We start from the raw sequence: 20,977 nt of genomic DNA, 5'->3' as shown, positions 1-20,977 counted from the left end.
ACAAAATAGTGTTTTGATTGTACATGTTACAATGTTGAAACTTAATAAAACATAATTGGGGGAAAAAGAAGAAAGGCAGGAGCACATTAATTAATCTCTCTGCCTCTCCAAAACACTGATGACAAGTTTTGCAGGCAACATTCCTGTGCTCTGGGCTGTTGCTAACACAACAGCAGCACCTGTAAAGTATCTGGCAGCTCTTAAGTTGCTGACAGTGGCAGATCACACCAAGATACCAAGAGAATGACTTGATGTGCATTCAGCTGACTTCCTCCCTGTGGCAGCAACCCAGGCTTTTAAGACCCACACTGGTGAGAAATGGGGTTTGCCTGAAAGTAGGCTTGCGGCCTTGTTACCGCCGCCACCAACACTACTGTGAGAGTGGTTCTCACACTCTTGCTGAAGCAGAGGCGGAGTAGGGACAGCTGAAAAATGACTGTAGGCCAGTGGCAGGGCTTCTGCTTGGCATGCAGATGTTGCCAGGTTCAATCCCTGGCATCTCCCGGTAGGGCTGGGAGAAGCCTCTGCCTGGAAAGTTTTCTATACAGTGATACTTTGGTTCTCAAACGCCTTGGTACTCAAACAACTTGGAACCCAAACACTGCATTCCGGTTTGCGAACATATTTTGGAAGCCAAATGTGCTCCATTTTGAGTGCCACAATTCCATTTTGAGTGTTACGCTGAGGTCTGTCTGCTTTTGCTATTTATTTTGTGTTTTTGTCTTTTGTCTCTTTTTGTTTTTGTGACTGTGTGGAACCCAGTTCAGCTACTGATTGATTGATTGTGTGACCGCAGTACATTGTTTATTGCTTTCATTTTCAATGGTCTCGTTAGATAGTAAAATTCATTTAATTTGCTGTTTTAGGGGTTGTTTTTAAAAGTCTGGAACAGATTAATCCATTTTGCATTACTTTCTATGGGAAAGCACGCCTTGGTTTTGGAACGCTTTGGTTTTGAGAACGGATTAAGCTTGAGAACCAAGGTACTACTGTATTTCTATGAAAGATGATGTGATGATGGCGATGAAGGCAGCTAGGGGATAGTGTAGGGTATTGTGTGTGTTGTTGTGTTGTTGTGGTCCGATGTAAATGAGGATGTTCTTAGTTGCAAGGCAAAACCTTGGTTTTACCAAAACATTAACCCTATTTATACAGGGCTGCTTTGGCTGTTTTCCTGGTTATCATTCAATTGCTTTCTCACTGCTGTTGCTGTTGTTGTTTTGCATTTTGGACATGTATCATTCTCTTATTTTGTGGTTTTGTAAGATGATGCTATGTTTTAAATTCTGTCTTTTAACTTTTCTCCTTAAGCACTCAGAGTTTATAAAGAAAAGCAGCACACAATTTTTTCAACATCCATGAGATGAGAGCATCTGCATGGCGGGGTGAGTGAATTGGCCAAAGCTTGGTTGCACAGCTGGGATCAGAGCTTGCATTTCTCACTGGAACACTCTTCAGGCCAAACTGCATGTGATGTTAAACGTGTGTTTTGGCACTGTGTAGATCTTTTTTAAAAATGAAACAAAAAATTGCAAATGTAACAGAAAGAAAAAAGGAAGAACGTTGACTCACAATAATAAGAAAAATCCATCAAATCTAATTTAAGCAAACATATTAATTGAGCCATCAATTTGTCCAAAAAAAATCCAAATAAGACCAATGATAACAAAATTCTGTGTATATGTTCAAATGTAGAAAGGACAGTAAAGGTATTCAGACCACTGAATAATGGACATGGAATATCCTTCCAATACTCACTCCATACATTTAAAGCCTGCTTATAGCATTGTAACAGCCATGGCTTCCCCCAAAGAATCCTGGGAACTGTAGTTTGTTAAGAGTGCTCAAAGTTGTTAAGAGACCCTTCACTGAACGAAGATGATGGACTATGCAGAACTAGCTAAGTTGACCCACGGGATCTGATACCAGGGATCTGAAACAAGGTTCCAAAAAGAATGGAGTAAATTCGTTGAATACATGGAGAGGAACTGCAGAAGTTTAAGGACACTTGCAGGACTAAAATAAATCCTACGACTTGACTTTGAATAAGTAGGTAAAAGAAACTGCGGGATAAGAGTGGAAAAACAAAGCCGAAGGATGGGAGGGAGGGAAGTCTTAGCTCGGCGGAGAGAATTATATTAAGACAGAAGAGTATAAGATGCAAGAGGTTGTGTTATGTGTGTATTTTTTGTGTGTGTGTGTTTGTTTTATATTTGTTAATTTGTATGTTTATGTGAAAACCAATAAAAATCTGGAGAGAGAGAGAGAGAGAGAGACCCTTCACTGAGATACAATTCCCAGCTGCCCCCCTGGCCCTTGCCAGAAATTGACAGCTCTGCTACAGATCAGAGTAGGATGGGAACAAGAGGTAACCCCATCTTGTTCCCATCCTCTGAAGAAAAGTGGAAGCAAACCTCAGGGAACAAATAACTCCAGAAAAAAACCTAGCCTCTCCAAATGCATACCGTCAAGAAATAGCTACCGCTGAAAGCAGGAAGTCTCAATGGACAGTTGATTCTGGCAAATCTGTAACTTGCACAATTATTAAAGTTGGCTGCTAATTTGGTTAGCAGAAGGAGGAATTAGGAAATCAAGACTATTGGGCCATCTAGCTTAGTATCGTCTATACCTCAGGGGCAGAGAGCCTGTAGCTCTCCCGAGGTCCTTGGTCTAAATTTCCATCATCCACCCTCGTTATTGACCATGGCACCTGGGCCAAGGGGCACTGCAGTCCTTGCAGGGCTACAAAAAAATTAACTGCCTGTAGCTTAACATGGATTAGCAGCAGAGCTCCAGAATTTCAGATAGGTGTTTCCCCAAGTCCTTCCCAAAGATGCCAGAGGTTGGATCTGGAAGCAAAGTATGAGCGCTGCCCCTGAGTAAGTCTGACAAAGTACTAGATCACCTAAATGGACATAAATCTGACATCAGGAACCAGAAGACAGAAAAACCAGTAGGAGAACACTTCAATCTCCCAGGACATTCTATACAAGATCTCAAAGTAGCTGTCTTACTACAAAAGAATTTCAGAAATAGACTGGAAAGAGAAGTTGCTGAATTACAACTTATCACCAAGCTCAAAACCATGGAGGGACCTGGTTTGAACAGAGATATCGGATTCTTATCTCATTATACATGATAAGCGATCTTCAGCCATCTCAACCCTTGCTTTTTCATGCAAAACCATTTGCAGTCGTTTTCGGTCATCAACAGCTATCAGTCAGTCAATCACCCACTTCCACCACCCTTCTGAGTGATCCCCCCTCCCCTCCCCATCCCCACCCCTCCCCACCCCTTCTCTACATAAGTGCCTGGGGACTTCTATTTCACTGTATCTGAAGAAGTGTGCATGCACACGAAAGCTCATACCAAAATAAAAACTTAGTTGGTCTTTAAGGTGCTACTGAAGAATTTTTTTTATTTTACTAGATCACCTGTCTCCTTCAAAACCTTTGTGCCTCCTTTTTTATTTCTTCCCTTACATCCACACCCTGCCTTTCTTCTGTCAAGGAACCCAGAGCATTGCCCATGTGGTTCCTAGGCAGTCTCCCATCCACGCACTGACCAGAGCTAAACCTGCTTAGCTTTACCAAGGTAGTAGCCTCATGTAACTACACACCATGCCCTGGAACTCTCCGAGAAAACTCTCTCTCACACACAATTCACCCCAGCAATTCCCAAACCTGCAAAGGTCCAATCTGCCCACCCTACCTAAACATGGTATCTGTGCCAGCAGACTTTCTCTCCAATCTCAGTCAAGACAGAGAATTCTGTTTGAACCAATTCCGACCTACCTTGAAGAGCCAAGCTGATCAGCAGTGCCTGAAAGTAGACTGACAGGTGTAGGCCAGGCATGCTGGGTGGCGGTGGCAGCAGCAGCAGCAGCAGCGACATAAACGGTTCAAGAGCTTATTTTCTGGAGGGCATGACTGGAAGGAAGGTGCCAGGTGAATAATTTGATCGGGCCAAGAGACAGATTGAAGAGGAGCAAGCGGCTATGACAGAAGATGAAGGAGAGTGGGGAAGAAGTACGACTCTACGTTTCCAAATCTCAAAACCGCACTGCTACTTTCGCTCCCCCACGTGGTGCAAAAAGGAAAGGGTATGATGTGGGCAGGAGAGGAAACACATTCTGCACCCGAGGTGGGTGATGAAATACTTTGAATATGCACATGCGCGAGGGGAGGCACCTGCGCAACGAGGGAAGGAGCCTACACCAATGCAGCCACACACACACTGCTGTGACTTTGGCATCTGATCACACTGTGCATGGACCTGTAAGACTGGCCAGATAGGCATCATGGATTTGAGCAAAGAACTCCCAGACATTTAATGTTCACTTCAAGGCTATGGATGCTTCCTGAATGACAAATCATCTACATCTGTGTGTGTGTGTGTTCGAGAGAGAGAGAGAACGCATGAGGGAAACGGAAGTTGGCAATTTGTTTCAAAACTACATGTAAGAGTGAGTGGAGAAAAAGGCAATGTGGTTGTGGGTAGAAGACTTTTCAGCAGAAAAACTGCCAGAGGGGGACAGGGTTGAAAGTTCCTCCTCCTACAAAAGTCTTCTGAGGTTGAGTGCAGCCTCTGTGACCGTAATGTGTTAAAAAACCATAAATAAAACACATGAGGGGAAAACAGGAACTTATGGGAATAGCGATCTGGTGGAAAACGGGTGAGGGTCTTTGCAGTCATGGTTCACTTGAGTAAAGGAAATAATGTTATCTGAACGTTTGACTCGGCACAGCAGAGTGCTAAAAGGGCAAAGTAAGAAATACAAATTTCTGCGTATATGGTCTTTGATTCTTGAGTACAGTGGTATCTCTGGTTAAGAACTTAATTCGTTCCGGAGGTCCGTTCTTAACCTGAAACTGTTCTTAACCTGAAGCACCACTTTAGAAAATGGGGCCTCCCGCTGCCGCCCTTGCCAGAGCACGATTTCTGTTCTCATCCTGAAGCAAAGTTCTTAACCTGAGGTACTATTTCTGGGTTAGCGGAGTTTATAACCTGAAGCGTTTGTAACCCGAGGTACCACTGTATACAGTATAAACAAAATCAGTATCTTGAGCGCAGTCACGTTTTGCTATGGAGAGATCAACTTCGTGAACGAGCTGTGTTTGATGGACTGTACGCCAAATTTTGTTTTGTTTGTGTTCACTAGTCTTCTGTGAAAATCAATAAAATACCTATTTCAAAACAAGGAAACAGGCTTGCAATTGTCTCAAGCAATAGGCATGGAGGATAGCGGACTGGTGCCCCTCCCCTCAAGAAAACCCCACCAACTCACTTGCTCCTTTGCCTCAGGTCACGGCAGCCCCACTCACCTGCCAAAGCCACTGGCAAGTTTACATCCCTGGCGCCGGGGGGGGGGGGAATAATATCCACAAATATTATTGAAAAGCGTGGAAATTACTCAATTATCTGAGGTTCTTCATGGGATGATTTCCTAAAAGCTCAACAACTTTGGCTGCCATTCCCCCCCCCCCCCACAAAATTCCTGGCTACAAGTGGTTTGTATATAGTACTGTCCCTTTAGTCAAAACAGTTTTTGGAGCGGTTTGCAATAATTGGATCTAATACAGTTTTGGCTCTGAGGCTCTCCTGCCCCCCCCCCTCCAAGTTTAAACTTTAGAATAAGAAGACAGCGTTAAATTAGTGAAATTAGCACCTGTTACCAATAATGGTTCAAGGATGAAGGTACTTGGTATTAAAGGTCTGGTGAATACATTGTCCTAAGTTTCATGACAGAAGAAAGGACAACAGAGATGGAAGAAAATAAATGAAATTACAGGTTTTACATACAAGAAAATCTGATCTTTTGGGTTTGCTGTGCAAAACTCTCCTGGCAAACTATAATGGCAAGACCTGAACTTACTGGCACATAACTTGAGTCCTGCCTGGAAATTGCAACAGACTGGAAGTCCCATTTACACGTGCTTTAGCTGCATCCATAACTGAATAGTGGCACACACTCTGCGTGGTGGGTCTGCCTTAAAAAAAAAGTGGGGTGGGGGAAGCAGCAAAAATTCAGCTGGAGCAAAACACACACCACGGAAGCAACTGAGCAAATATATCATGGCTGGCTTGCCTATTTCCTGTGTTCTGCATAAGTGCAGGGAGAGCAGGAGCCCCCTAGAGGCTGGATGGGGAACAGACACAATACAGAAGGAAGCTGTGAGGCTCACAGACTTTTTTTTTCCTGGGCCACAGTTTCAGAATCAAAATTTGCTCACAACACACAGTTGTTGTTTTTTATTGATAAGAAATATATTGGAAAATAAAAAGAATCACCTCCTAGCAGTGCCTGATTTATAGCACAGAACACAGCTACTTTATAATATGATCATGGGACATCCACAAAGTATAAAACAATGCACAAGAACATGAATCATTCCCAAAAGATAATTATAAATGAGCCTCTTACATATGTACCTTAAGTAAGTATGCAAACTCAGTGAGAGGTGTGATCTTGCTTTCGCCGGGTAATCTCCTTTATATCAGGTCTAATTTGAGACAAACTTCATGCACACAAAAAAGTTGTTCTCTTGTCTGATCTTGATTTGATTATGATTTCAATAATGATTTTATTTCTTCTTCGTGAAGTTGTCACCTGTGCATGCATTCTCATCTGCGCATGCACGAGGCTTGTCTCAAATGCCCACACCACTTTTAAGTACAATGTGAATGTTGTTTAAGTTTTCTAGTTGGACTGAACCTGGCTAGAGGGGAAAACACACCGAACAGCAGTATTTGCCAAGAAGCTACAGGTCTGATACGGCTTGTGGCTAAACGTCATGCGAATGCAGCTTCAAAAACGGGCACAGGGAGCGCACTGAATGCAGAGCAAGTGGCAATGAGAATGTACCCAAAGCCTCTCTTCTGTGTGTGCTTGTTTCATAAGCCCCCTTGAGCACTGTTTGGTTTGTGAGGAAATGGGTCGCAACAAGGGGGCGAGAAGTGACCTCAGTCACAATTTACAAGCTTGTCCCATGAGCATAAGAGTTGAGGAAAAGGCAGTGCATCAGGGAGCTCCCACACAACCTTCCAAGCGGTGATATTTTAACTTGAAATGTGTGCTGCCCACAGGTGGAAGGAAAGGAGGGAAACGAAAATAGGCCAGCCAATGGGAGATGACGATGCTCTGATACGGGTGCAAAGCTGGCTTCCTGTTTCACCGCCACAGGAAGTTGGTGTTTGAGCCAGCAAGGTGCACGTCAACATCCCTGCAGCGTCTCCTCCGTACAACTAGAGACCAATTATGGTAAGAAACCCGTAAGATAGATTCTCTTTTGCCTTTCTTCCTTTGCGTTATTTTCTCTTGAGTCTCTCTCTGAACACCTCAGAAGGACCAGTCAGTGGGACGCCTCCTCCTGACGCTATCTTTCTTGTCTGCCTCAGGACAAAGATTACGTTGGATTTGCAACTCTGCCCACCCAAGTCCACAGAAAGTCCGTGAAGAAGGGGTTCGACTTCACTCTGATGGTTGCAGGTAACGTGTTGAAAAGGCCCACTTTCTCCATCCTCATCAGCTCCAACACCCCTGAATGCACCCAGACACACTCCCTGCAGCTCTTTCCTTTCCATGCTATTGCAGGCCTGCTGTTTTGTCGTGCAAAATGAAGAGGTGCCCTTGAGTGTTGGTTTTTGCATGGTTCAAACCAGGTTGTGGAAGAGACTCTGGTATGCGCACCAAGTGCAGCCATTCAGGCCTCTCTGCCTGGTCCTCAGGGCTCTCTGTAGGGCACAACCCTCTCCTCCCCATCCCCGACTGGGCTTTGAACACCACACATTATCATAGAATCATAGAGTTGGAAGAGACCACAAGGGCCATTCAGTCCAACCCCCTGCCAAGCAGGAAACACCATCAAAGCATTCTTGACATATGCCTGTCAAGCCTCTGCTTAAAGACCTCCAAAGAAGGAGACTCCACCACACTCCTTGGTAGCAAATTCCACTGCCGAACAGCTCTTACTGTCAGGAAGTTCTTCCTAATGTTTAGGTGGAATCTTCTTTCTTGTAGTTTGAATCCATTGCTCCGTGTCCGCTTCTCTGGAGCAGCAGAAAACAACCTTTCTCCCTCCTCTATATGACATCCTTTTATATATTATATATGTTTATGTCCGATGTGTATTTGACCAAAGGTGGATTTTGGGGAGCATGACTGGTTCCCCCACACTGGGTCCCGAGCTGAAAGGGTGCCGCAGGGTGATCTGCAACAATGACAAACAATGGAAGGCGAGTTGGGGTGGGGGCGCTGAAATTTTGTGTCGCACAAGGCACTGCTGAAATTTTAAAGCCCAAGGTCTGCCACTGCTTTGACCTATGATCAAGCCTTTTGGCTGTCTGGATAGAGAAGACTACGTGAGTGTGCTTGTGTAGAAACTAATCTATTATACAGTGGTAACATTCACATGAATGGCTCCGCCCACTTTTGTCCCTGGCCTGCCCACCATTGGCTGGTGGACCCTGAAAGCGTGACCAGAAGGGATTGCCCTGAAAAAAAGTGCCCAACCCCCTGGTCAAAGCATTGATGGCAATTGATCAGTGGGCAATTTGGCTGCCTTTTGTGCCAAGCCACACTAGAATGTAACTTGAGACACATCCACTTCTTAGGTGTCATAGGAGAGGGGAGTCTCTCAGGCCTGCTCCTCGAACCCCCCCAGGACAGGCTTCCTCAACCTCAACCCTCCAGATGTTTTTGGCCTACAACTCCCATGATCCCTAGCTAGGAGGACCAGTGGTCAAGGATGCTGGGAATTGTAATCTCAAAACATCTGGAGGGCCGAGGTTGAGGAAGCCTGCACTAGGATATATTCTGCTTCCAGAGGTAGGGACAGAAATGAGAATCCTGACTAGGGCTGGACAGACCAGTCTGTTTCCAGACTGTGTTAATTTACTATGTTTATTAATAAATTCATTTTTGTACCACTGCTACTTTAATCTATAATTTAAAAAAAACACCCGTATAATAATTTGTTTAAATGATAAGTAAATTTGTACTTTATCTCACTGTAAACATTTCTAAACTGCCTTATTTTTTTTTTAAATATGCATTTTCATGTTGGTGGTTTTTTTGAGCCAAGGACTTTATTGCAAAATTTGGAGACATAACTGAAAGAACATCAGTACAGGAGGCATCCGTTGAGGTCAGGTTTGCATTGGAATTCATAGAAATAAAATTCCTCAAGCATCTCCAGACCTGAAACCAGAAAACTAGTATCTCAGGCTTATACCTGTCTTAATCAAGTACCTCCAAGTTCAAGGATCATCAGCTGATACCTTCACGTTCATTCATCCAATAGGAGAATCTGGGCTGGGAAAATCCACTCTTGTCAATAGCCTCTTCTTGACAGATCTATACAAGGACCGGATACTTCCGGATGCGCAAGGTAAGGACGACTGATGGCAGCCCCAGTCTGCAATGTTTTTGGATGGGGTAGGGAGAGCTGAGAAAGTGACCCCAGTGCTATTACTCCCCTGCCTCCCCCACCTCACAGGCAGGATCCCCCAGACTTTGGAAATTGTCAAGCATGCGGTAGACATTGAAGAAAGGGGAGTGAAAGTCAAATTGACGGTGATCGATACCCCAGGATTTGGAGATGCAGTGGACAACACTGAGTGGTAAGAGGCCAGCTGTATGTATTCCTGTGCCCCAGTTCTGATGAAGAGTAAGGTGCAATAGCAGGGAAGGTGGGACCTGGGAACCAGATCTGGGGGGTCAAGGATTAATGGGTGGGAAGTGGGTCCAAATTTAGGGGTGCTGAAAGCCAATATTTATTGGTTCTTTGAAAGTGAAGAAAGCATATATTGTCTACTTTTGAAATCCCAAAGGATGGAGGATGCGGAAAGAGTTCATACATGCATGTTCAGCACCCAATTATAGCATCTAATGCAGAAGTGGGCATCATGTGCCCCTTCGACTAATTTCATGCAGGTGGCAGGAGAGGGAAAAGCAGTATATGAAAGAGAAATAAGAGGGCAGAGAGGGAGAGAAGACAGGTCCCACCCACTTCTTGTATATAATCCTTGATGAGATTATCCTGGAGGACATGTGGCCCTTGACTGAAAAAAGGATTGCCCACTCTATTCCAATGACTGGTTTTCACTATAGAGCAAGCAACACAGAGGGTTGGTTTGCACTGAGACCTCAAACCGTGGCTTATGTTAACTGTTTCAGATGTTACAAGCAAATAACAGTGTGCGCCCCTACTTTCTTCCCCTCCTTATCTTGAGAAACCCCAGATTCTGTTGCAAGCAGTGGCCTTTGAGAGTGAAGCAATGGGCCAAACCATAGATTACTGATTCAGACGTGATGCCAACCAAACTGGGCTTAAGATCATAGTTTGGTGGACAAACTATAGCTCACATGCCACAGGAAACCATGGTTTGTTATGTCTCAGATAGAACTTTGATGCCCTATGACACTAGGCAAGTGATATGTGTCTATGTGAAAGTAGCTGATCTTCCTCCTGGCCTTTAAAGACCAATCCAGGCTCTAGTCCCCCTCATTACATAAATGTAGCCAAGGAAACTAGGATTCGGTGAGGGTGTGTGTGTATGATTCTGACTAGCAATGGGGCTTTCTCACCACCTCATCCCCCTTTCTTCTCCTACCTGGTTTTTACTGCAGCTGGAAGCCAATTGCCCACTATATTGATTCCCAGTTTGAGCAGTACTTTCGAGATGAGAGTGGCTTGGACCGCAAGAACATTCAGGATGGGCGTGTCCACTGCTGTCTTTATGTCCTCTCACCCTTTGGACACGGGTAAGATGTGTGGAGCTTTAGGGTTTGGTCATAGTGGACATAGGGAGTCAAAGTCATGTCTTTCTGCACTTGAAAGGACAGCAGCTCTCCAAATGAAGGGCAGCTTCCATGGTTTTTATTTCCAGTACCTAGTTCATTGCTGGGATGGGTGGCAGCATAATAAAGTGCCGCTGAGCATGTGCCAACTTCCTTTAGTGCTGACAGCCCAGCTTATCAGCACAAACCTGGCAGCCAGATCTTACGTGGGCTGGAATCCTGATTGGTTTTTTTAAAAAAATTATTAAAAAACGAATGAATGGCGAGAGAGGGCAATCACAATTCAACCAATTGTGCAAACAAGCCCAGCTTTGAGACTCCAGGGGTGAGTAGGGGTAGGAGGCAGAACTGCTAGGGGCTCTGAAAAGAGGGGTCAAGGATTTTGATCCCGCCCCTCTGCCACAGGCTTCGCCCCCTGGACATTGTATTCCTCCGAGCCATCCACGACAAAGTCAATATTGTGCCGGTGATCGGAAAGGCGGACAGCTTGACTCCAACAGAGGTGAAACACAAGAAAGAGAAGGTGAGAAAGGGGAAGGGCCACCGTAGCTCAGCTGGAAGAGCATCTGCTTAGCATGCAGAAGGTCCCAGGTTCAATCCCCGGCATCTCCAGGTAGACTCCCAACCTGAAACCCTGGAGAGCCTCTGTCAATCAATGTAGACGATACTGAGCTAGACGGACCAATGGCCTGACACCATGTGGGGCAGCCCCTATGTTCCTGTAGGAGGCTTCTGAAAGGGGTGTTGCAGGGGAAACTCATATATGCTGGGTTGGAACAGGTGCATGCAGCAAGTAGCACACTTGTCTGAAGTAAGCACCTTACCATAAGGATACGGAACCTCCAGCGCTCTCTACAGGAAATCTCATTGCAATAGCTGCACCACTGGAGCCAATTTCTTCACACACCCCACTGCTAGTCCTGTCCTCTGCATAGCTACATTTCATGGGTATTTTAGCTCATTTTGATTCCTTTGGACACACAGATCCGGCAGGAGCTAGAGGAAAATGGGATCAATATCTACGAGTTTCCTGACTGTGACTCGGATGAAGACGAAGAGTTCAAAGCTCAGGATGCGGAGATGAAGGTGAGGAGCTCTGGTCTGGTCTCCCCTCTGTGGGGGAGAAGTACCGGGTGGGATAGAAAAGGTGGGGCAATAATGGGCCTCATTGGCATTCTTCCTGCAGCAAAGCATCCCCTTTGCTGTGATTGGATCCAGTCAGGTGGTCAAAGAGTCGAAGGACAAAGTGTTCCGGGGACGGCAATATGCTTGGGGGACAGTGGAAGGTAAGTTGCATTAAGAGGAGAGGGCACTCAGTAGAGGGTGCTGTGTCAAAGGAAGTTACTGATCTCAACTTCCTATTTCCCCCACCCCCTAGTGGAAAACGCTGCTCACTGCGACTTCCTCAAACTCCGGAACATGCTGATTCAAACCCATATGCAGGACTTAAAGGATGTGACCCACGAAGTCCATTACGAAAACTACCGCGCGCAGTGCATTCAGAGTCTGACCAGACCTGGGGCACGAGACCGCAGCAGCCGCGCGTAAGCAGATTCTGTTTTCTGTAAGGGAAGAGGCTTTGGACAGGCCAGGGCAGAGGGCTCAGTTATGAGATGAACAGAGGCTGGAGGGAGTCTGGTTAATTTAAGACAAGAAAATGATCATAAAACAGAACTGCGCACACTCCACACTGATATATTCTTTAAAAAGACAAGTTCTATCCAGCAAATACTGAGGAGCAAGTTGGCAGTTCCCACTTAACTCCCTACTGGCAATTTAACAAAGTGCTTTTAAGGCAGATGTGGGGAACCTTTGCCCACCCAGATGTTACTGAACTACAGCTCCCATCATCCCCGGTCCTCCCTTGCTAGGCTTGATGGGAGTCTTAGTTCAGCAACATCTGGAGGGCCAAAGGTTCCCCTCATCCTGGCTTAAGGACTGGGGGAAAGAGCTGTGTTTGTAATGCTTCAGGTAGGGGTATGTATGTAGCCCACTCCTTGCTTGCAGGCAGGGCGGAATGTGCTGCAGGCACTAGCATGCTGTTTGTTCATAGTTAACCGGGAATCCTGCCTTACACCCATTATCTTGCTGCCATGTTACACTTAATCTTTGCTATCCTGCACTGCTCTATTGGTATGATCCAGTGAACATAGCAAGCTGCCTTGCGCAGAGTCCGGCTATTTGTCCATCTAGCTCAGCAATGCCCTGCACCCATTGTTCCTCAGCCTTGGGTCCCCAAATATTGTTGGACTGCAACTCCCATCGCCCCAGCTCAGCTTATCCAATGGTCAGGGCTGATGGGAATTGTTGTCCAGCTATGACTGGGCACCCAAGGTTGAATAATGCTGGTCTACACTGCCTGGGAGCAGCTTTCCAGAGTTTGAGGCAGGGTCCTCCACCAGCTCTACCTGGAGATCCTGGGGATTGAACCCGGGACCTTCCACATGCAAGACATGTGTGCTCTACCTCTGGGCTACAGCCTTTCTCCACGGCTAATGTACAAGCAGGAGCCAGGATCTTCCAGTGTTCTATCACCAGCTCTCTTTCACCTCCCTAGGAAACTGTCACGTCAAAGTGCCACTGAGCTGCCACTCCTGCCTCTGGCCGAGACGGAGAAATTAATTCGCGAGAAAGACGAGGAGGTGAGTCTTTGCATGTTTTAAGGCTTTGTGTTTGTGCTTTCCCTTGGAGCTGACCGTGTCCGATGTTAGATCCGAGTCCTTCAGCAGCTGCATCTTAGCACCCGGCAAGCGATACAAAAAAGGTGGGTCCACCCCCAAGGCAAAGGCAACCTCAGCACCTCTCTCTCTCTCGTCTCTCTTTGTCCAGCTCCGTCGGATGCAGGAAATGCTGCAGAAGATGCAAGCACAGATGCTGCAGAGCAAAGGGGAGCAGTGTGACAGCCTCTGAAAGGCAGCAGAGCCCCTTTCACACAGTGCTTTGAGAATCCCGGTGGAAAGACACTTAATTCTGCTTCTATGTGGCCAAAGCAGGGGGGCCACACTAGTAACGGAAATGGAAGTGTTAAGTGTTGGTGGGTATACTACCGTATGTATTTGAGAGAGAAAACCCCTGTGGACCTCCAGATGTTACTGGACTACAACTCCCAACATCCCTGATCTTTGCCCATGCGAGTTGAGGCTGATGGGAGTTGGAGTCCCCACAATATTCAGAGTGCCACAGGCCCCCCATCTCTGGCTTAAGAAGTTATCACATTGGATAACCTGTCTATCACACACACACAAAACTCCCTTCTTTCTCCACCCCCCCTCGCCCCCACCATTGTCCACTGACTGTTTTAGTATCTTTCAATAAGACACAATGATTGACTGCTCAAAGGAAATAAAATGTATTTTACAAGGCTGAAGACTGGCTTCCTAACAGATCTTCCAAATCATTTGTAGGCATCTACTTTCCCACAAACTATCAAGCACAGAATATTTATCTCCAAAGAAGCCTATCACCAAACAGATGCTCCTCTATGGATTCCTGTTTTCACTTCCACTTGATCTATTTATTCAGGATTACTTCTCCAGACAAATTTAACTGTGACGGCCAAAAGTACTCAGCAACAAAAGTGCCGCACTATTATTTGAAACGTGGGTCATGAGGTCACGAGGAGAGTTGCAAAACTGGGCCTCAAGGAGACAATACTAAAACAAGTCATTTTTTCCAGAATAGAAAAACTGTAACTCTTAAGCTCTCAATGTAATGCTGTAACCAAGAACGTCAATATGGTTGTTGATTGGGCGTACAACAGCGCAGCCTGAAAAAGATAGTGTCTCTCAGGAGCTGAAGGCCATGTGCATATTAAAATGAAAACAGCCACAGGAGACTGCCATTTTGGGCAGAGGAAGGACCCTCCCCGCTCCAACCATTTCCCTGCTTAAAAGTGCTTCTCAAGCTGCTCTTACACCCATGGGGGGGATTAATCTCTTCCACACACATCAATGGACCAGGGTGGGTGGGGGGAGCTTGAGGAGGATGGCTTTGGACCGGAAACATCCAGATGCAAAGCAGCCCTAATTAGTCAGCGCAAACAGGCAGCTTCCCCCGGCTTCTTTTCTTAAAAAACAAAAACTAAGATGGAGGCATCTAACTGGGCCCTAGTCAGGAGGCCAAGCGTGTAGAAGGCCCTTGTTAGTTTCACATCTGAGATAAAGTCAGAATGCCTGCGTAGAGTGAAGGGCCTTCCCCCACAGACTAGTCACTTTCAATTCCCCTGCCAGATAGGGCTCCCTTCCTCACTGGAGTGAGCATCTAAACCTTCAAAAACATAAAATGAGAGGGAGGAAATAATGGCAGCACCTTTCCCTCCCCACATTGCTCCCTTTGCATTAGTGCTTTCTAGACTCCTCTCACAAAAGACTACGGCGAAGCAGAGGCCTGTTTTGAGGCGCTGCCCTGCCTGAGCCCTGAAGCCCCAGCGCCATTGGAGCACCCGCAGCTTGTGTCCGGAGGATGGGAGCTTCCCAAAGCCACACAAGAGTTTTCTCCCCTCGCTGCTTCGGAAGAAGCAGCCGCACCGTCCTGTTGCTTCTCGTATTCGGTGTATTTCTTGGACGACCCGTAAACACGCTCAGCCGGGTATTTGAGGCGGTTCTTCCCTATCTTGCGGAGGGCGGCCGAGGGAAGGTCCACACAGCACTTGTCCGCCAGAGCCACCAGGTAGATGAGGACATCGCTGAGCTCGTCGGAGAGGGCTTCGCGCTCAGGCACCGTCCAGCCCGGCAGGCCTTCAGGGGCTTCTTCCCGCCACTGGCTAAAGGGCAACAGGGGAGAAACGATGGCGTGAGGAGGGGAAGGAGCTAAGAAGGGATTCAAAGCTTCCAAAGGGAAGCTACGATTATTTGTTGCAGCAAAGCCAGCAAAGGCTCTTTGGACACCTTAAAGCAGGAGGGAGGCACCTGAGAGCTGACTGTGCCCACTAGGCCTCCCTGCCTCGCTCTTGGAACTCTGCTTAGGCCTCCCCCCCCCAGCCTCCTTGAGAGGTTTTGCCTGGCTCAAATGTGTCCTTGAACACCAATCATGCCTCTTGAAGGACAGAGAGAGATGCGTGTAGACCAGGCATCCCCAAAGTGCAGCCCTCCAGATGTTTTTGCCTACAACTCCCATGATCCCTAGCTAATAGGACCAATGGTCAGGGATGATGGGGATTGTAGTCCAAAACATCTGGAGGGCCGAAGTTTGGGGATGCCTGGTGTAGACATTAACCTACCTTATGAAGATAAAATTTAGACTGATTGCTCTGCCCACTTTTGTCTCCGGGAAAGGGGAATGCAGCTCTAGGGCTGAAAAGGGGTCCACCCCACCACCATCTTAAAGGCTAACAACTTTGTTGTGGCGTAAGCTTTCGCCAACTTCAGACTACTCCATCAGATGTCTGAAGTGTTACCCTGAGTGCCCAGTTCTGGGCACTGCCACTTAAGAATGATACTGACAAGCTGGAACATGTGCAGAGAACAACCAAGATGATCAAGGGAACAGTTGAAGGAGTTGGGTATGTTTAGCCTGGAAAAGAATCATAGAACTGTAGGGTTGGAAGAGACCCTAAGGGTCATCTAGTCCAACCCCCTTCAATGCAGGAATCTCAGCTAAAGCATCAATGACAGAGGGCCACCCAACCTCTACTTAAAAACCTCCAAGGAAGGAGAGTCCACAACCTCCAGAGGGAAACCATTCCACTGAGATGAGATATGATAGCCATCTTCAAATATCTCAAAGGCTGTCCCATAGAAGACGGAGCAAATTTGTTCTCTCCTGCTCTGGAGGAAAGGCCTCGAACCAACGGAATCAAGTTACAAGAAAGATTCCGACTAAACACCAGGAAGAACTTTCTGACAGTAAGAGCTGTTCGATAGTGGAACAGACTACCTCAGGAGGTGGTGCCAGCTGATGGGAGTTGTAGTCCAACAACCTCTGGAGGGCACCAGGTTGGCAAAGGCTGGATCAGATGATTGCCAAGGACCCTTCTGATTCTATGAGAGCACCTTTAGGCCTACCTCCTCTCCTTCCCTTCCCTTCCCAAAATACCGCCCATGGGGGCCCACTCTGCAATCCCATCACCCGTACTCACAAGAGCTCCGCCAACTCCCCAACCTCCCCGACGAGGGCAAGCAGCAGATTCCGAGGCTGGTGGTACTTCCCCCAGCCGCGCTCGGCTGTGAAACCAGACTGGAGTCTTCGGCTGTGGGAGAGAAAGAGAGGTGAAAAGAGGTTGATGCTGTGTTCAGCAGAGGCTGGTCCATTAGCGCAAAGGGGGCACTGCCACAGCAGCTTCAGACTTGCTCTTGGCTAGTCTCCACTTGCCTGCCTCTTTACTTACAACCAATCAGGGGATGGCCCCGCCTCTCAATGGCTCTGGCGCCACCTACTGTTAACCTCCCCACCTTCTGCCTTACCAATGACCCTTGTACATTGGTCCAGATTTGGGGGTGGGAAGGAGGAGAGGGTGAAGTTATAATCAACCATAAATGTGGGGCCTGTGAGGTGGGAAGAGAGAAAGGAGGAGGGTGTCTCACATGTCTTCCAAGGTAGGCTCAGCGCTGAACTGAAACGTCTCTGCTGAATTTCCGTTCCTGTTCCTCACCAACACCTCATCCATTTCTTCCTCTTTTGCCTTTGGTGAAACCGCCGATGGGAACAAGGCCTGGCAAAGGAAGTCACGGTAACTGTGCACCTTCATTCCAAACAACTAGTAAGGATTTTTTCCATCAATTTGCTATTGGCAGTTTAAAATGGTTGAAATTGGGCATTGCGAGCTAAACCTGGCAGCTATTTTAGGTCAAGCACTAATCTATTCCCTGCTGGCCAAAAGCCCCACTTGTCCCTGAAAAAATAGGATAATAATAATAATAATAATAGAATATGCTATACCAGGGGTCAGCAAACTTTTTCAGCAGGGGGCCAGTCCACTGGCCCTCAGACCTTGTGGGGGGCCAGACTATATTTTGAAAAAAAATATGAACGAATTCCTAGGCCCCACAAATAACCCAGAGATGCATTTTAAATAAAAGGACACATTCTACTCATGTAAAAACATGCTGATTCCCGAACCGTCCGCGGGCCGGATTTAGAAGGCGACTGGGCCGCATCCGGCCCCTGGGCCTTAGTTTGGGGAGTCCTGTGCTATACTGTACTTATATACTTCTATGCATACCCATAGGATATTTCTATCCACAGGATATTCTGGAGGTACATATATACACAATACCGATAAGATATTCTGGATATGCTTCCAGAAACCCTGGAATTACAACTCACATAACACCCTTCTGCTCACACAGAGACACAACTCACTCATAGGACATCTCCCGTTAGTTACCTCTGTCCTCCTGGGCATGGTGGCTCCAGTACCAGAATGCTTCAGGTCACCAAGCCCATCATCAGCCAAAGGCACAGAACAGCCTGGAGGCAAATGCTTTTGATGCTCAGCCGTGGCCATGTGCAGCCGAAGGTCAGAGTAGCCAGCAGGCATCGTACCCTTGCAGAACCTGCAGGCTGCTTTGCCATTGTCTCCTGCCACAGGGCAAAGCCAGACCTTCAAATCCTCCTCTTCCTCCCAGTCTCTGCAATACTTTCCCTCACTGGCAGCCCTCTTCGATGATGCCATGATTGACCAGGCCTGAAAGAGATGCGGGGAGAGAAGCTCGCTGAACAAAGTGGTTGTTAGCAGCAAAGGATAAAGAATTTAGCCGAAGCCTCATTCACACCACACATTTAAAGCCTTGTGATACCACTTTAAGCAGTCATGGCTTCCCCCAAAGAATTCTGGGAGCTGTAGTTTGTTAAGGGTGCTGAGAGTTGTTAGGAGACCCCTATTCCCTCCCCTCCAAGTGTAACAATTTCCAGGGTACAGTAGTTTAAAGAGCAATCCCTCTTCACAGGGAACTCTGAGAATGGCAACTCCTGTGCCTTTTCCAACATGTGAACACTGTCTGCAGGTTGTATCCAACCAAGTTATACTCAGAGTAGACCCAATGAAATTAATGGACCTAAGTCAGTTATGTCTATTCATTTCAATGGGTCTTCACAGAGTATGACTGATGTTGGCTAAATCTCTGGCTGCATTATGCATCGTACATGCAAAACACCTCCCTCCAAAGAGTCCTGAGAACTTCTAGCTTACTTCCATGCACCCTTAACAAACTACACTTCCCAGGATGATTTGGGAGAAGTCACATGCTTCAAACGTACGCCACCTACACAGACAGACTCTGTAGCTTCTCTGCTCCCCACATGAGGAGTTGTAGATACAACACATCAGTGTGTGTGTCTCCCACCCAGAATTAGAATTTTTTCTAAGCCAGTACTCTCTAGTGCTGAGCTGCATGATAAATTCTGCTTTCAGTGGCACGGCTCACGCCCTGAAAAAATAGAAGTGAGCGCACATCACTTGAGCATGTGTAGAAGGCTCTTTCCCTCACCCTTAAGAAATCACAGGAAACCCCCCGGTACACACATACACACACCCCTCTCTGGGTATTCTCTGCAACTCTCATGCCTGGCTCTCAACGAAAGCAAAGCAGCATACACAGCCTACCTGGGCACCAAAGGACAGCAGAGCAGGCAGGATCCGTCCCCTTCTAACAAGCCACGCGCGTTTTCCCGGGTTCAGCGCAGGCAAGCCAACCCACCATCGCCACTGAGCTGGGCTCTGGTAGGGTACAAAGGGCATGACGAACGCACCTGCGGCCCAATCAAAGGTGGCTGGTGGAAGGCGAGCGGAACACTGCAACCAATCAAAAAGAGCAGAGGGTCGCGCCCAATCGGAGGAGAGGCAACAAATAGCGAGTATAGAAGGAAGAGGCGCCGGGATAAAGAGTCATAAATATGCAAAGCAGCGGCCGGTTCGAGGAAGTTACAGGGAAAGAAAAATCCGGGTTAGCTTTACAGTATATATATGTCTGCAATATATCGACCACAACAATATCATAAAATATCATAAACCAATACTAAATATGCAAATAAAAATAATATAAGAAATATAATAGGTTCCATATTGTACACAAATACAGGTATATATATATGGGAGGAAACTGCGTGAAAGGCGCAGTTTCTTCTCGCAGGGATTCCCCAGTCAGGGAAGATGCAAGAATCCGTAAAACTTGCAGCTGGTCCTTTCTTGTGCATTCTCCTCTCAAATCTGCGTTTTCGTTTTAAGGGCTGTTGTGCTGGCCTTATCCCTAGAAAAATAAAAGTTCCAGCAATTTAGGGTGCTTCCAGTTGAGAGGTGTTTTTTTCTGCACAGTTCATGTGAGCTGTCTGGATTTTTACAGGGAGCACGGATGATGACCAGGGCCGGATTTAGGTTTGATGAGACCCTACGTTACTGAAGGTAATGGGGCCCTTTATATGTCCAGCTGTCCTTTGTCAACAACAAATTGTCACTGTTTTTTGTGTTAAATATATGCTATATGGTAATTTATGGACCCAATAGGTATCTAAAGCTGTTTGCACATAACAAAATATGTATTTTATCATAGTAAATGTTGAACTGAAATGCAATTAAGAAGAAAGAGAGAGAAATGAGCAAACCAGTGATATTTTAGTGTAATAAAAAAATTAAGGTCTTACATATATATAATAAATGTTCATAAATGTACCAAGCAAACGTACATAAAAATATAAACCACATGTCTGGAGCAGCAAAGTCCTGAAACCATTTTGACTCCCAAACTGACCAAATGTTTCTCTGCAAGGAGCAAGGGCATGAGGGAACCTTCCCATTGTCTCAGAAATTAAGTGATTACCATCTCAAAGGAATGGCCAGACTACCATAAAAGGCATTATCAGATAACCTGGCAGACAGGAAAAACAACAACATTCAAATTTGAAGAAGTGTGCAAACTTAGTAGGTTTCTAAGGTGCTACTGGAAGAAATCTTTTATTTTGTTTTGACGATGTCAGACCAACACAGCTACCTACCTGTATTCAAATTTCTGTTGTAGACTGCCTTTTCTGTGATGTAGGTATGATGTATCTGGGGGGTGGTCTTGGGCTACACCCCTTCTGTGATCTATGTATGAGGTTTCTGGGGGTGATCTTGGACTCCAGGGCGGGCAATTTAAAATGTCTATATAAGGGTAGGCACACCTTTGTTCTAGGTCCTCCTCTTTTCTCCTGTGTGAGAGGGAGCACCCTGTTGCAACAGTTCAATAGAGATCAAGCTTACTA

The 20,977-nt window shown here is 46.4% G+C and overlaps 3 protein-coding genes across 4 annotated transcripts in view; 1 reads left to right on the top strand and 2 right to left on the bottom strand.

Moving 5' to 3' along the window:
* The window catches only part of ITGAL (integrin subunit alpha L), a 47,300-nt gene extending 41,204 nt beyond the window's left edge, over window positions 1-6,096 (bottom strand). Inside the window, exon 1 of one of the 2 annotated variants that reach the window (XM_035134516.3) lies at window positions 5,876-6,096. In XM_035134516.3, the coding sequence (XP_034990407.3) occupies window positions 5,876-5,927 (52 nt within the window). In that variant the 5' untranslated portion in view covers window positions 5,928-6,096. Of the gene's footprint in view, window positions 1-3,794; window positions 4,062-5,875 lie in introns of those variants that run through there. The other variant, XM_035134515.3, reaches the window with a different exon arrangement.
* A 990-nt stretch (window positions 6,097-7,086) lies between these two features.
* SEPTIN1 (septin 1) lies at window positions 7,087-14,168 on the top strand. Its single transcript, XM_035134558.3, has 11 exons — window positions 7,087-7,261; window positions 7,399-7,489; window positions 9,303-9,389; window positions 9,498-9,621; window positions 10,631-10,765; window positions 11,207-11,324; window positions 11,786-11,887; window positions 11,988-12,087; window positions 12,180-12,345; window positions 13,359-13,443; window positions 13,631-14,168. Exons 1-11 carry the CDS (start codon window positions 7,259-7,261, stop codon window positions 13,709-13,711), a joined length of 1,092 nt encoding a protein of 363 aa, XP_034990449.2. The 5' UTR covers window positions 7,087-7,258; the 3' UTR covers window positions 13,712-14,168.
* On the bottom strand, window positions 14,135-19,483 carry DCTPP1 (dCTP pyrophosphatase 1). The gene is made up of 5 exons (XM_088655371.1): window positions 19,344-19,483; window positions 18,126-18,425; window positions 17,323-17,450; window positions 16,878-16,988; window positions 14,135-15,563 (listed from the first exon to the last, which is right to left on the bottom strand). The coding sequence occupies exons 1-5, from the start codon at window positions 19,476-19,478 to the stop codon at window positions 15,170-15,172; spliced, it is 1,068 nt and encodes a 355-aa protein (XP_088511497.1). The 5' UTR covers window positions 19,479-19,483; the 3' UTR covers window positions 14,135-15,169.
* Window positions 19,484-20,977: the final 1,494 nt, after the last annotated feature.

The sequence above is a fragment of the Zootoca vivipara genome, chromosome 12 (genome assembly GCF_965207765.1).
Source record: "Zootoca vivipara chromosome 12, rZooViv2.hap1.1, whole genome shotgun sequence".
NCBI lineage: Eukaryota > Metazoa > Chordata > Lepidosauria > Squamata > Lacertidae > Zootoca > Zootoca vivipara.
This window is presented reverse-complemented; position numbering and strand designations above follow the sequence as displayed.

What these genes read in the sequence shown, in the direction of transcription:
- SEPTIN1 (XM_035134558.3), top strand. An exon ending in GCAGTGGACAACACTGAGTG is followed by an intron (nt 9,622 to 10,630) that starts GTAAGAGGCCAG and finishes TTTTTACTGCAG; the next exon opens with CTGGAAGCCAATTGCCCACT. An exon ending in CGAGACCGCAGCAGCCGCGC is followed by an intron (nt 12,346 to 13,358) that starts GTAAGCAGATTC and finishes TCACCTCCCTAG; the next exon opens with GAAACTGTCACGTCAAAGTG.
- DCTPP1 (XM_088655371.1), bottom strand. Translation starts at nt 19,478, where the DNA reads ATGCCCTTTGTACCCTACCAGAGCCCAGCTCAGTGGCGATGGTGGGTT. An exon ending in TGCTGTCCTTTGGTGCCCAG is followed by an intron (nt 18,426 to 19,343) that starts GTAGGCTGTGTA and finishes CATCTCTTTCAG; the next exon opens with GCCTGGTCAATCATGGCATC. An exon ending in GAGCCTACCTTGGAAGACAT is followed by an intron (nt 16,989 to 17,322) that starts GTGAGACACCCT and finishes TCTCTCCCACAG; the next exon opens with CCGAAGACTCCAGTCTGGTT.